Below are 13,488 nucleotides of genomic sequence, written 5' to 3'. Positions count from 1 at the left end.
TTTTTTTTTTTCTGTATGGTTGTCTTATTGAATCTATTGAAGCTTGATTTAGTTTCTCAATACAGCCTGTCTGGTAAAACATTGGCAGGGGGAGGAGGTTGTCTCTATAAACTGCTAAAGCAGAAGAAAAGATCTTGAAATCCAGTTTGGGTTTTCAATGTGATCATGGCAGATGAAATGCTTTAACAAATGAGATACACAGTATTGCTGGATGCAAATCTCTTTGCTGATAACTCGCCAGTCTCAAGAGCTCCATTTTCGCAACATGAAGTCATGGATTGGCAATTGACAAGCTTGGTACCACTGGCTCAAAAAGTTGATTTTTTTGGAATAAAGAGAAACTTGAAAAAGGTTTATTAATGCCCAAAACACATTCTGGCTCCATCACTACTGTAGGTCCCAAGTACATAGTCCCTTAAAGCAGTAACATTTACGGACATGCTTTCATTCACCAAATATTTACTTACAAGCCTACTCTAAAACTGTAACTGATTTAGCATAAACTTTTCAGTTTCTTTTAAAAATCATATGCTAAAGCAAGAAATTTTTTTTATGAGTTGGCTCGAAGAAGAACTGAGATTTTTCCTGCCACTTCACCAAAAACAGAGTCCAGACAAGACTGAGTTACAGTTCAGCCAAAGCTAAGGGCAAGTTTCTACTGGCTTAGTTATAACTGATGTATGCCAAAAGGTATTTTCAACAAGGGCCAAATTTTGTGCTGGGAACTGCGCAGGCATATGCATATAATAAAAAGTGAGTGCAGCAGGTTAAACCGCACTTTTCTAGCCTCCTCCACAAAATACAACTGTGCTCCAACAACTGCAGCTATTTACAGTGATCACAGGTGTGGCAAGCCTAAACTCTCAGGAACAAGAGGGATCAAGGCAAGACAAATATCATATATGTTATAATCATATCCTGCCTCCCTATTATGAAAATAACTTTATCACGATCAGGGTATTTATCTCAGAGATGGAATAACAATAACACATACTGACGTTTGAGAAGAGATGTTAAACAGGTTTTCAAACAGACAGTACTTTGTTCAAGTACAGCCAAGAATTCGGATTTATATCAACTTCATTGTTGGTACACGTTTGTGCTGTTTTTGGAGGATGTACCATTTGCTTTCTTAAAAGAGAAAGCCAAAATATAACTAGCAGCTTACACTCCCTGATCATGGTCCTCAGACTGTTGAACACTAGTTAAGGTAAGAAGATCCAAAATTACCTAGCCTCTGCAGAGCTTATTTTCCTTAAATTCTGCATCCAGTCTTGTTCTAGGGCAGCAATCAGCCAGGCTGTCCCTCTCCACTGATAATGTGACCTTCAGTAACTCGTGTGTGGCATCACGACTGAGGGAAGCTGCAGCTTTTATGCAGTACACTGCAGTTACCTTCACCTTTCTGTCTTGGGGAGCCAAGCAAGGGGACTCCTGCAGAGGGGACAGCCAGAAACTGCCCCAGCTAACACACAGCTTCCCAATTCACTTTGGCTGAATGTGCAGATACAATGAAAAGCATTGTAAAAATGCTACAGAGGGGGATTTTTTTTCCATGATTATTGTGTCTGACACTTACTTGCTCAGATTACAAGGAAAAAATGAGTGCCTGTGCTTTAACTGCCAATCCTAAAACCTGGAATTAGGGTTTTTTCCCCCCTTTTTTTCCAAACAAGCAATAATTCTCTCTACCCTTTGTGCACAAGGCCATGCTTTAAAAACACTCCGTCACCACCAGTTTTCCTAAGAGGGTTACAAGGTCTGCCTCAAAATCAGCTTTAAGAGGTACTCACCCTTGCCCAGAAATGGAGATTTCAACTCAAATACTGTACATCTATTATGCTTTATAATAAATTCCTAAGATTACTTGAGAAAAAATACCAGACAACTTTTCTTCCCTCTCCCTTTTTTCTATTACATGGATTTGTTAATTGATTTCACTTCTCTATTAATGGTTGCCCACTTTAGTTTCACTATTCAGACAGGAGCTAAGCTGCACAGGGATTTGCAAATATCGTTTACCAGCAAGAGAAGCAGCAGTAGACTAAAACTCAGCATGTCAGAGACACGTGTGTTTTCTTAAAAAAAGAAGACATATAAAAGAAAGGTGTAAAACATGACTGGCGCTGTTAAATCCTGAGCCCTGGAAAAATACTTCTGTAAACCTGGCAAGTGTGTAAAAAGAAAAATACTTCTGTAAACACGGCAAGTGGCTAAAAGCACCCTTCCATTAAAAAAACCAAGCAAACAAACAAGAAAAACCTCAAACCAAAAAATACCCCTGACCTTTTTGTACTAGTTATTTAAAAAATAAATAAATAAAAAATCAAGTGTTCCTAAAAAGAAAAATGGAATATACTGGAAGACAGAAACTATCATGTGGTTTCAGAGGAGATAAGAGATATAAACGAGACATAAATAAGAAGTATATGTGCACATCTGGATAAAAGCAGTGAAAAGCACCACTAGTGAACGAGTCCTGATGGAAGATATGGGCTTCCATTCCTAATTCTGCCAATACCTCCCTGATATTTTTGGGGTTCCCCAATTAATCTGCATTACCGTGTGACCACAGTACCCTATGAACGAGGGGCATTACTGAGACCTACACAAATAATTCAAAAAGCCATCAAAATGCAAAGTAATGCAGCAGTCTGCCTCATTGTGTGAGACTTAGTCCCTTTGCAAACTATGTGGCAAAAATAACCAAGATCCTCCTTCTTTGCACATGGTGCAAGCTATGAGTGACAACACTCAAGAGAACTGATGCTGGGTATCAGTTGAACAAGGCAAAGGCAAAAGGCAAGGAGGAAAAGGGGGAGACCTCCACCAAGACAGCACTAGGAAAACCCTGGCAGAAAAGGACAGTCGTAGCTGATGCTGGAGGACAGCAAATGCCTGGTGTGTAACAGCACATGGAGATGGAGTTCCCAAGCAGTGTATGGACACTTTGGACACTTCCATAATTAGGGAATGATACAGATCCCAGGCCTCAAGGAGATACTCTTGACACCCTTCTGGGCCTACACGTGTCTTCCTTAGCCTCATCTCTCTGAAAAGTTCCATCACTTATATGAATATTGCACATCATTCAGGAGGAAAGCTTAGAAAACAGAAGCCTCACACAGATGCATACAAACTCAAGATTTTCATGTATATATATAAATTTAGAGGATTTTTAAATTTCGTCAGAAATATGCATATAGCAGCATTTTGGAAAAGGTACTACCTAAAATAGCTACTGGTATAGCAGTTAGGACTCACAAACACAACATTCAAACCACAGCCTCAAACATGACCTTGACTGTGGGAGACAGAGCTATTGACTACTCCAGACTGACTTTGTTCCCAAGCTGCAATACAGAATGAAAACAAGCAGTGTAACCTTGAAATTTTTCACAACACGCAATTTTTGTTCCTTGGCCAACTTTACTTGCAGCCTCTCCTTTCTATGAAACTTCCTGCTTTTACAGGAGATGGTTAAATTTTGTTGATATAATCTACGCCTGCAAACAATAAGTCAAAGACTATTTAGTTTCTGAAACCAACATATTCTGTCTCTCAAAAATAAAAACATACAGGACAATTTACTCTGATTATATCGTTAGAAGAGACTCATTTCCCACAGCCATTAGCTTTTATGGTACAGGTTTGATGGTCCTGTTTGCACAGCTTTGCACCAAGAAAAATGCAAAGCATATGGAACTGGAGAGCTTAAATCTTTTTTTATTAAATCCCTTGATTTAAAGGGAACTTCAGGATGGTCGGAGCTGTGTTAATTCCCTTGTTTCCAAGGAGGGAACATGGGCATGGGAATCATTAGATTCTAGTCATTTCCAGCTGCTAGAATCTCCCTCGGAGTTGGCCAGCTTGTATACAGTCATGCTGCTTGAGCAAAGCCTGGAACGCCTACTGCCATATTTCATTGCTAATTTATTTTCTAGTGTATTAGTAAGCAAGTAACACATCAACCACCTAGAATGGTTGTTGAATATTATAAAGTCTACCTAAATATGAGGTCATGATGAATATAAAGCAGACACAAATGACTATTTTTGGCCTCCTTAAGAAGTTCAGCTTTGAAGAAAAGACAAGTCCAAGCTGTATCTCCCACCATCTCATATAGCTCCACCTCCTCAAACCTGGCCCTCAACCTCCCAGTTGCCTCCCTAATCTACCTTTCTATCACATATCTAGTCTTCTCCAAGTTCTTGCTTCTTGCCGCTGTGCTTTCCTTCACAAACCCAGAAGCAGCGCAGACGATGGACAACAGCTCAGAGCTATTTCTTCCATATAGAGTGTCAGTGTCATCATAGACCGCCTGATCCACAGGTTCTTAGTCCATAGCAATGCAAACAGCTCAATTCACTTACTTTTCTCTGCATACATTGGGAGTTGAAACAAACCTACTCTGTATTTCAGATCGTAATCATCAAAGCTCAAAACCTAATGGAACCAGTCCTCCAATTCTAAACACAAAATGATAACCGAATTGTGCTTTTACAGAAGTTTTTCCTGAAACAAACCAAAAACCAAAAACTGTGTGCATGTGTATATTAAGAAGACATGTCACGATTAAACAAAACGTAGAACACATAATACATAGTTTACATTCACAATAAGAAACCTCAAGAATATTAAGAAAAAGCTAAGACTGGTATCAGAGAGGATAGCAACCACTCTTCAACGACTTTTAATATTTAATGCACAAGTTTGGGAGGAGCAGTTATTCAGCAGGGCTATTTTAAAAATGTTATTGCCTTCTGGAATACAAAGTGTTTGGCATTTATTTCAGTAATTTGCTTTTCAATAGGGTTTTCAATCTTTAAACATAGTTATTGGCCCTGAGGCAAATGGAATGTGGTAAAAACTTTTGGGATTTTCTTCTAAATTATTTTTCTTACTTTTATACTCTTTGAATGCAGCAACAGATGTCATATTTGAATTAACTGTGTGATAACAGCACAAAAGACTCTTATGATCCCATTTGAAGATTAACAGCTGAATTATGAGTCCTTCAAAGGTGAGTTAAACTACAGTGTTTTTCTGAATATATAGATAAAAAATGGAAGAACACAAGGGTCTTCTAAGAGAATACTGAGAAATTAGTTTCTCAAATATGAGATACATGCATTGCTCACAAACATTCAAAAAAACCACCCCCCAAACCCAACATACCTGTCTAGGAACAGACACTGGCCAAACTCCATTTTAGGTTTATATAAGCTTGTTAGTTTTTTCTAATTTGGGGGCGAAGATTACACAAAACATGACCGCAGGCTCTAAAATATGCAGACTCGCATACTCACTATAACTGCTGGTGCACATACACTGTTTGAATTCAAGCTTCTGCTTGTGCTTCTGCAAATAAGTATTCCCACATGCGTACGGTCTGCAGGTGCAGCTTCAAGGCTCTGGAAGGGACAGCCTTCAAACATGCAAAGTCTAGATTTCAAACAGGTAGCGGTTGGTTTAATGCTCTGAAGTAATGGCACAGCATTTTTGACAGCAAAATGCAATCCAATGGTTTTGCTTAGATTGGAAGATCATGCTTGCTGATGTCATTAGTTTTATTTAGGTAATTTCGCATCATTTGTGCCAGAGTGTAGATTGTCTCAACTCTTCTTATTTCCTGGGAGTCCTGTTTGCACGAGGGATCTCGGTTCAGCTTTCCAGCAAGAAGCTCCCATCTGAGAGAAGCAAGCTGTCCTCAGCACAATACTAACCCCTGTCATCCTGAGGAGGTGAAATGGAAATAAATTGTACTCTTAAGTACAGTAGAACAAGTGGAATTCACTTAGCCTAATTCCCTTGAACACCGAGAAGGAACAGAATTTATTTTGGAAAGGGCAGTTACTGGTTTAATCACACTTGGACTACTTTTGTGATGCCACCATACATCATGCAGCTGTATTCATAACACAGATACAACAACAGCAAAATACCAAAAATACCTAAGGTTTCGAGATTTGAACCCAATGAAATACTGCTGCTAACAACTTAGTTCCCAAGTCAGTGGGCAGAGAAGGGGCATGAAAAAAAATAAAAATCAAGCACTGAGGAACATCATTCCACCTGCCTGAAACTACAGAATTTTCCTCCTCCAATAACTGTAGTTAAAATCTCTGTCTTAGTATCTTCTGATAATTATAAATACTTCAGACTCAATACTGTCACCATGGGTAATAGCAGGAAGAAGTCACCGCAGGCATATGACAATGAAGTCATGGGAAGCATAAAAACATACGAAGAAAAAAGTCAATTATGAGCTTTGCAAACTTTTCAATTCAAACAAATATAGCCTCAGCTAAAAGTTGCTTTTTTGGCAGCTTTCTAATGCTGTAAATTCCAATCATCCTGAAACACTTACATTTCGCTCAAGGGGTTATTCTTGTTCTGCCACCAGAACAAGGGGGAATCCTGAATGGCTGGCAAGAAGCTTACTTTTCTTCTTGAAGAAAGGTTCCATTACAGTGGACAGTGAACTAATTCATTAGAGCCCTACTTCCTTCCCAAAAGCTAAACTAAATAGCCCAAGTCCATTTATGTAAACTGCCAAAAGAAAAAAAAATTATCTTTTAATAAAGTTCAAGTGCTTAGGAAAGAATAACAGACCATATCCTATTTTGTCCATCATAAATTATGCCTATTTAAGCAGATCAGAAAGAAGTATTACATCTTTCCACTGGTTAGGCAGAAGTCAGCAATTAGTAATGGATATGCACAAGAGCTTTGAAGACAGATTTTGCTGGAAAGGAGGACACAAGAAGCAAGAGAAACACCTAGGCCATAAGAATTCATAAGTTCACATATATGATTCTCGAAAATATTAACATACGATCTTAGTGTGATTAATATATTAAAGCTCAGGAAACAAAGCCATTCTGCTTGTCCTTCTTACCCTGACAGAACTCATTAAATCCCAGTCACTGCCTAAGATACACCTGTCCCAAAACCAAAGAAGTATGAGTATGCTATATGCAGTTTTTAAAATGTATATTGGCAATAAAAAAAATAATTCCTGTATGTAGTGTACATATTGTTTGTACAATAATGCTAATGTTTCTTACGTCAGGCCTATTCTAAAGAAGGGAGATCCCTAGCTTCTAAGGACTTACTCCCAAAAATAATAATGAATTTGACTTTCTGAAACAGTCCTGATAAATACCAGCAGCACATGTCAACTTACACAATTTGTAAATATAAAATCTTTTGTTTCTCTTCTCATACCTCCTACTGTAGATTAGTAACTGATACAAATTGTCCCAAATTCAAGACACGATTAAAGTGGACATGTCATCATGAGTTCTTTCTAGGGACTTGAAAAATATTACCAGCATTCATGCACTTTGTGAAGTATAAAGGAGATTATAATTTGCCATTTTAATGTCCTCTTGTTGAACATACAACCAGATGAGGGCTTATTTGATGAAGATTTCCTTAAGCTTCCATAAAGCTCACACTCTGACATCGTTCTGTCAGTCTGGGGAGGTAAATTAAACTTAGATTGTACTTTAATGGAAAATCAAATATATTCATTCCGGCCTCTTGACTAATGGGGTATGATTCCTGCTTACTTAGTTGTTGCAGTTCCAGCCCTCAGAAGTTTAAGGACCAGAAAAGAAGCTACTGCCTCTTCCAGCTGCTATACAGAGTATTCCTGCTTTATGCAATCTTTAGGCTGCCTTCACAACTTCCTTCAGCAACAGCACATCCTAAATGACATAGAGACAACCTTTCCAGAGCACCAAGAATATGCTTATTTGCTTACTGCTCTTCTAGTTGGTGAACTGCCCATCTTCTCTCTTTTCCCAGTCTCGCCACATCTTAAACACCTGTAGCATGGAAATATTGTAAATACTATACAGGCAACCACCAGTATCATTCAACTTGCAAGAACCGTAAAATAAAAAAAACAACCCTACCATATAAAACCCCTGAAGAGACATGAAATTGCAACAGATGATGATAAGCGTAAAATCTGCAAAGGAAATTTATGCATACCATTGGCATAATATGCTCCTTGGGCAATCTGCAGATAAGCAAACCTCCCCTTCGCTATTCCTCAGAACTGCAACCTACAACCATGCGCTCTCTCAAACACCCAGGTTGGCTTTCCCGACGATGGTCCAATACCTCTAGGGAACAGACCACCCATGCAGACTCAGGAAATTAAAAATGAATTTTTCTCTTCTTGGGTTGTTTTAAGCCTTAGGAAAAGCAGAACTGTCTCATTGTTGAGTATCCCATACAATACAGCTTCTTCCACTGAGCCCCAAAAGGAAATGGGCAAGCACAGAAGAGAAATCAACAGACAAACACCAGTTAAAGCTACCATGATGTTCCATTTATTTGACTTTTTTTTTGTGTCCAGGGACAGACCTGCACCACCTCTCTTCAAAAATGTTCTTCCATGGGTGGTTTGAATGACTTTGTCTATTCCTTTGAGAAGTGACACAGTAATGATTTATGAAACTTTCTAACTAGAGGGAACACACATAGGAATCTGATGTAACGAGACTGGAAAAGCACCAAAGACTCAGATGAGGGAACATCAACGAATTATGTTTAGCATCAGAAGTCATGCTTATTGGGATAAATCCATTAACAATTGTCCCTGCTATGATCACATATCCTCCACTTGCCTAAAACCCCTAACCGGTCTTTCCAAATGACACTCTAAAAAAGACTGACAATACCAAATTTTAAAAGGTCAAGAGATTTGGCAACCATGACTATGTAACAGAACTGTTGTGTGACAGTTCTCCAGCTCCTAAATTAGGGATAAAGATTTTCATGCCATTCCGTCCCTGTGTGCACATTACAAGCAAAGCCTGCTTACATGAGCTTCATACAGGAATGACTACCTAGATAGTTTTGAAAGCACCGAACACTTTAGTTTTCAAACTTTAATATATGTAAAAACTGGTTTTGAGACACTGCTGAGTTTTGTACCAATGGCTTCTGTTATCCTTGACCAATCAGTCATTCCTCAGTATTTAAGCCCTACATATTCCATGTGCTTATACAGCAGATAAAAACTAAAGGAGTTTCAACAGCTCAGTTTCTGAACAAGGCAAGCCTGTCCCACTGAAGTGAGCACTTACACAACTGATTAACACAATGCATACACGTGCTCTTGCTGTAGAACCCAGCATTTACTCAGTTCGCTGGTTTACATCTTTAGGAGTTTGTCGGGTTTTAGCGTTCAAACATAAATTTGGGATCTGCATAAATCACTATGGAACTAGCTCCATTCTTATGTCAGGTATTTGTTTTAGTTGGCTTAGTGAACTGCAAATTTCCTTTGGTGAAACTTGCTGAACAAGGCACCCTTTGTAGAAGGCGGCAACACTAACCTTTTTATCTGAGCTTACAGAACCTTCAATTTGGGACTTGCAACTTTACAGTATTGTGAGATTTCCTTTTGCGCTCCTCGTAACTCCAAACCCAGGGTCAAATTCTACCTTCACTTATCCCCAAGCAATAACTCACATCTCAAACTGCAGTTTGCAGAACAAATACCTCAGGTAGCATCAAACGGTCCATTTTTCAATCAGAAGAGCCACAAGTGCTCCAATAAGAATGAATAAACTGGAGTCCCATGTACATTTCATATTAATTCCAGTCTCTTTTAGAACTGGAGATTCAGTGCAAGAGATACACAGGTTCTGACAACTCTGCATATAAATAAACTGAACTCGCTGATGGCACGGGAACAGCATGATGCTATTCTCCATGCCCAGCACTGTCATGGCAGAAGCAAAAAGGAGTGGCTGCTTCAACAAAGCTGCACTGCCAAATAGCTGTGCATGGAGCTACTGCCCAGAGTCCCTCTCAGAGCAGTCCACAGAAGTTCAAAGAATCCAGGTGGTGCTGCACTGGCTGATAGAGCTATCACAACCAAAGGAAAAAGCACACACTAATAATAATAATAATGAAAAAATTCATGCATTCATTCACGGAAAAACAACACAAAACACTCTTCTTGCTTCAACTGTGGCTCTAGCCTGTAAAGTGATTATGTATGAAGGAAAGAATTCAGTGTGACTTTCAGCTTTCATGAATTAGCAGAGGTTTCAAATGAAGAGGAAAAAACAAGGTCTATCTGAGTTAACACGCTGCCCAATCTGGGAGCTGTTGTTACAATAAACACGTAACCCATGACATATCATCCATGTATATTTTCACTATTGAGCACAATGAAGAGAACAAGCATCCTCTGGACCAAAAGTCTCATGCACAATCTTCCCCTATGGCATTCTGTTCTCACGCATTATTTGCACTGGTGTGCACCCAGGAGTTACACTCATGAGCAAGTACAGCACTGCACTCAGGCACAGAACTATCCTCTCCATAAAGTTTCAATTAGCCTTTCAACTCAATTACACTGCACAAAAAAGAATCTGGGATACTAAACACAAGATGTCATGTTTCATAAGAAATTTAATAATATTATATTTTATTTTTTCCTATTGACATTTAGTTTGGTTTTGAATTCAAAATATGAAGCCAAAAAAGCAAAATAAATTATCCTATGAAAGTTAACAAATTATTCCATTGTTTTTAATAGCACTGGGCAAATCCCAGTGAATTAGGCATGAATTTGTCACATATGCAATAAGGAACTTAAGACTAATACATTGTTCCCATTGTAAATCTTATTTTTAGAGGTTACATGTTAACATTTTAAATTAACTCCAGGCTTAAACTTGGAATATCCATTTATTCCACAAAGGAAACAAAAAAAAAAAAAAAAGGGAAAGGTGATTGACAACTTGATCTGCTTTTCTGACCACTACTGGTTAAATAAGATCCTTCATGAAATACTTGACCAACCTGATAGCTCTGGCTGATCAACTGCAGTACGATCTAAGGTGCATTTGCACAGACTCCCCTCAGCCTGCATGCATCAGAACTGATGCCAGGGGGTTTTGGGAAGCCCTTCCACAATTTGAGGTGTTGCCCACAATTACCAGAGCCTTTGCCACCACCAGTACCACGGCTAGCAGGGAACTGTCAGGATACACGTTAGTCCAAGGTAAAGAGACAACTATTTTTCCATAAGTCTATCAATTTTTTAAACCCTGTCACCATATGCCATATAAACGATGTAAAAAACAGTGTTTTCATCCCTAAGAACTGTCCATCCGTAGCCTGTCACCCACCGGGGTGTCTGTGTGCCGCTTCTCGGAGGATTGCAGAGGGTGACCGGGCACTTCAGGACCCCGCCGCACCCTGGACCTCGACACTCCCCGCGGGCTCCCGGGGAGCTGCCAGGGCTCGGTAGAGGCTGGACGCCCCCGGGACGGGCAAACCACGGGCTGGCACTAGCGCTACTCGAGGAGCGTGAAGTTCGGGCGGGGGCCGGCCGCTCCAGACGGGCTCTCCCCGCAGGTACCCTCCGCCCGCCAGCTCCGCCCGGCCGGCCGGGGCGGTGTGTGCCCGCGGCACCGGGCGGCCCCAGCTGTCAGGGCCGTGCCCCGGTGGGCTGCCGCTGAACCTGGGCATGCCCTCTGCCCCGGCACGGCCCCCGCGCGAAAACCAAACCCAACCCCAACCCCAACCCCAACCCCAACCAGGCGAGCAGCCCGAGGGGACCCGGTAACTTACGGCGCTGGCAGAGTCCCGGCACGGCCGCCAGCAGCCGGGCCGCCCCCAGGAGGGGTCCGGGGCCGCGCTGGCACTTGGGCACGGAGACGATCCCCGCGGTGAGGCACGCCAGCAGCGGCACCCACATCATGCGCCGCGAGCGGCACCGCTCCCGCTCCCGCTCCCTCACCCTCTTCTCGGGGCCGCGTCTCGGCGCCGCGGCGCGTTCAGTCCCGGCCCCCGCGGGGGCGGCGGCGGCGGCGGGGCCGGGGGAGGGGCGGCGGCGGGCCCGGCACAGGTAGGGCGCTCGGCGGCGGCGGGGCGGGCGCGGGCCGCTGCATCTCAGGGGCAGCGCCCGCCGCGCCCCCGCGCCCCGCGAGGGGCGGCCCCCCGGCGGCAGCGGCGGGGCCCCGGCCGAGAGCGGAGAGCGGCTCCCTCCATCCGCCTCCAGCCCGGCGCACAAGGGGAGCCCCGCCGCCCGCCCTGCCCGGCCGCGGGGAAGCACTTGGCACCGCGCGGGGAGCGGCGGCGGCACCGCACCTCCCTCAGGGAAACAACCGCCCGGCAGCTGTCCCCGCCTCCCCCCACCCCGTCTGCCGCCCCCCGTCCGCCGCCGCCGCCGCGCCGCCAGGTGGGCACTGCCCGCCGCCGTCCCGACCCGCCGCCGCCGTGGCCGCCTCTCCGCGCCGCGGGGCCGGGAGGCCGCCCAGGCCGCCCGCAGAGCCGTCGGGCCCCGCCGCGGTCGGTGCGCGCGGGGCCGGCGGGTCCGCGCTCGGTTGCTAGGAGACGGCAGCGGGGCAGGTTCCGCGGGCGGGCGGGCGGGGGCGGGCCCGGCGGTGAAGTCACTGCGCCCGCCCGCGCCTTTGTTCGGCGGCTGCCGGCGCCCATTGTTCGCACCGACGCTGCTCCCCCCGGCCGCGCCAGCGGCCGCCGCGGGGAGGCGGGCGAAGGCCGCGGGCACGGCGCTGCGCCGCCCGTCCTGCCCCGCCACCCCTCGGCCGCCGCTGCGGGCGGCCCTGTCAGCAGCCCCGCGCCCTGCCGGCAGTTGTGGGTCCGTGTAAAGCCGGTCGCCGCTACCGGGCGCTCTTGCCACTCTCACGCCCGCCACCTCCTCACCCTCCCCGTCGCTGCCCCTGACCTCAGAAACACGCCCATGTACCCTCCCGGGGCGCCCCTCCGCCCCGCTGCCGGCAGCGCGACCGGCCTCCGGTGCGGGCCGGCAAACCGCCCTCCCACGGCGCACCCCCTCATCCCCCCCATCCGGCCGCCGCCGGTTACTTCACGTTACCTAAAAATACCTCCCCTCCTTTTATCACTCCTATCGCCCTCCCCGAGTAATTTCTGCGCGGAGTTTCCACCCCTTGGGGCCAAGTGGGAGTAACGCAAAGGTTAACCGTGCCCGGGCGGAAAGTACCTTGCCGTGCGGGCCAGGAAAGCCCCGCCGGGCCTAGGTGCGCTCTCCTGCCCGCCCAGCCCCGCTCCGCTCCGCGTCCCGCCTCTCCTGCTGTTAGTTTCAGCGCACTTGGGTCACAACAACCCCTTGCAGCCCGGCAGAAAAGGACCTGTGGGTATTGGTGGACAGCCGTCTGAGTATGAGCCAGCAGTGTGCCCAGGTGGCCAAGAAGGCCAACAGCATCCTGGCCTGTATCAGGAATAGTGTGGCCAGCAGGACTAGGGAAGCGGTTGTCCCCCTGTACTCAGCACCGGTGAGGCCGCACCTTGAATACTGGGTTCAGTTTTGGGCCCCTCACTGCAAGAAAGACATTGAGGTGCTGGAACGTGTCCGGAGAAGGGCAACAGAGCTGCTGAGGGGTCTGGAGAACAAGTCTTATGAGGAGCGGCTGAGGGAAAAAGGAGGCTGAGGGGAGACCTTATCGCTCTCTACAACTACCTGAA

At 44.9% G+C, this 13,488-nt stretch overlaps 1 protein-coding gene across 2 annotated transcripts in view; it reads right to left on the bottom strand.

Annotated features, from left to right (window-relative positions):
- ITGB8 (integrin subunit beta 8) overlaps window positions 1-12,205 on the bottom strand; it is a 48,242-nt gene extending 36,037 nt beyond the window's left edge. Inside the window, exon 1 of one of the 2 annotated variants that reach the window (XM_074574825.1) lies at window positions 11,614-12,205. In XM_074574825.1, coding sequence (XP_074430926.1) covers window positions 11,614-11,743 — 130 coding nt within the window. In that variant the 5' untranslated portion in view covers window positions 11,744-12,205. The remainder of the gene's footprint in view (window positions 1-11,613) is intronic. The other variant, XM_074574824.1, reaches the window with a different exon arrangement.
- Window positions 12,206-13,488: the final 1,283 nt, after the last annotated feature.

Source organism: Larus michahellis, chromosome 2 (genome assembly GCF_964199755.1).
Source record: "Larus michahellis chromosome 2, bLarMic1.1, whole genome shotgun sequence".
NCBI lineage: Eukaryota > Metazoa > Chordata > Aves > Charadriiformes > Laridae > Larus > Larus michahellis.
The sequence above is the reverse complement of the archived record's forward strand: the minus strand, read 5'-3'. Positions and strand labels throughout refer to the sequence as shown.